This window comes from Acanthisitta chloris, unplaced genomic scaffold, assembly GCF_000695815.1.
Source record: "Acanthisitta chloris isolate BGI_N310 unplaced genomic scaffold, ASM69581v1 scaffold4139, whole genome shotgun sequence".
In the NCBI taxonomy this organism is placed as follows: domain Eukaryota; kingdom Metazoa; phylum Chordata; class Aves; order Passeriformes; family Acanthisittidae; genus Acanthisitta; species Acanthisitta chloris.
In genome coordinates, this window is record NW_008691817.1 from 23,108 (window position 1) to 24,882 (window position 1,775).

The 1,775-nt window shown below is 59.4% G+C and overlaps 1 protein-coding gene across 1 annotated transcript in view; it reads right to left on the reverse strand.

Annotated features, from left to right (window-relative positions):
- Positions 1 to 1,720, reverse strand: part of LOC103809526 (RNA-binding protein 25-like) — a gene marked incomplete at its 5' end in the record, with an annotated part of 5,933 nt that extends 4,213 nt beyond the window's left edge. Inside the window, 2 exons of the mRNA XM_009082365.1 lie at positions 459 to 613; positions 795 to 1,720. Coding sequence (XP_009080613.1) covers positions 459 to 613; positions 795 to 1,720 — 1,081 coding nt within the window. The remainder of the gene's footprint in view (positions 1 to 458; positions 614 to 794) is intronic.
- Between the last annotated feature and the right edge of the window lie 55 nt (positions 1,721 to 1,775).

The window sequence follows — 1,775 nt, forward strand, 5'->3', positions numbered from 1 at the left end:
TCCATGAACCTCTCTGAGTCAAACACTTCTGTGCCACCACCCAGTGACATCCCAGGGCAGAAGTGATCCTCAAAGAGGCCTGGAGAAGCCTCACGTTTCCCCTAAGGTGCCTTGGCCTCATCCTCAGTGGGACGACTCGGAGTCTCCCGTGGGACAGAGGGGCCAGGAGGGCTCTGGCTCTGCTTGGTGCCCGGACGTGGCTCGTCCTTGCGCGCAGCCTGGCACTCGCTCGCTGCCCGAGGGCTCCTCTTGCTGCTCTCGTCCTGCCGTGCCTGGCAGCTCTCTTCCGGAGGGAGAAGCTCTCCATCCTCACGGATGTGGCTGGTTTGATCTCTCCTGGGCGGACGGGGTCGGCTCTCTCCCGGGTCTCTCCGCTCTGTCTCACAGCCTTCCCGTGGCTCCGGAGCCTGGAGCAGAGCTGGGCAGCTCTTGGCCTTCCCATCCTCACGCTCCCTCACCTGGCAGCTGGATTCAGGCTCCCGTGGGACCTTCTCCCTGGTGGCTTTCGATCCATCTCCCTGGGGCTGATTCTTTTCCGTGTCAGGGATCTCAGGGCGCTGAAGCCTCCGATCCTCCTTGGACTTGGCCTGGCAGCAATCCCCCTTGGCAGCACCTGGATCGGAGGCAGAAGTTTGATGAGCTCTTTCCTTCACTCCAGCACCAGATCTCTCCCGTGGCTCACCAAGATCCCTTGTGTTTTCCTGGGAGCTGGAGGCTGGAGGTTCACACTCCTCTGTTTCCCTCTCATCCCTCTGGGCTCTTGGCTCTGGGTGGTTGCTCCTGGCAGAGGGGACAGGTGGTGGCCGAGGGGACATATAGCATGCAGACAGGCTGGCCCAGGCTGCCAGGCTGCTGGCAGATGATCTTGTAGGTGGTAGATTCAGGATCACTCAAGTTCTGGATCACATGGACCAAGTAGGCAATGGTCTGAGGCTCACAGGGCTGAGGCACCACCTGCACCTGCGGCCGCAGCTCGGGGTCAGCCGGGATGTAACGCACCCTCAGGTCAGTCACCGCAGCTTCTTCTCCTGGGAGGCACAGGTCGCTGTTATCCACCTCCAGGGTCTGGTAGAAGCTTCGCTCTTCATCTCTCTCCTCTTCTTCCTCCAGGACCTGCAGTATGCTTTGGTCACTGGTCTCCCTCCGGGTGGCCGTGACCCCTCGCTCCTCCCTCTCGCGTCTCTGCCGGCTGCGACGTTCATACACCTCCAGGTCCTGTTCACGATTGATTCTCCTCTCCCTCACAGGCTCTTCTCTCTCACGTGTCTCACGGCTGCGACGTTCATACACCTCCAGCTCCTGGTCCCGTTCACGATCAATTCTTCTCTCCCTCACAGGCTCCTCCCTCTCACGTCTCTCACGGCTACGACGCTCATACACCTCCAGGTCCTGCTCCCTTTGGAGATCAATTCTCCTCTCCCTCAGAGGTTCCTCCCTCTCTCTTCTACGGCAAATCCTCCTCTCTTCCTCTTCACATTCACGAGGACATTCCCTCCTTCTCAGGTCCTCACGTGGCTCCAGTTCCCTGATCTCACGGTGCACCTTCACATCAGCTTCTGCTGCAGCTTCTCTGGTCTCTCGTGTCCTTTCATGCCTCTCTGACTCATGTTCTCTCCTTACATCCCCTTCAACCTCACATGTTTCACGTCTCTCACGTCTCTCACGTCTCTGGTCAGTTGGGGCCCTTCGCTCCACCCTCTCACGTGTCTCACGGCTGTTCCTGCTCCCGTTCACGAACAGTTCTCCTGTCCCTCAGGGGCTCTTCCCTCTCTCTT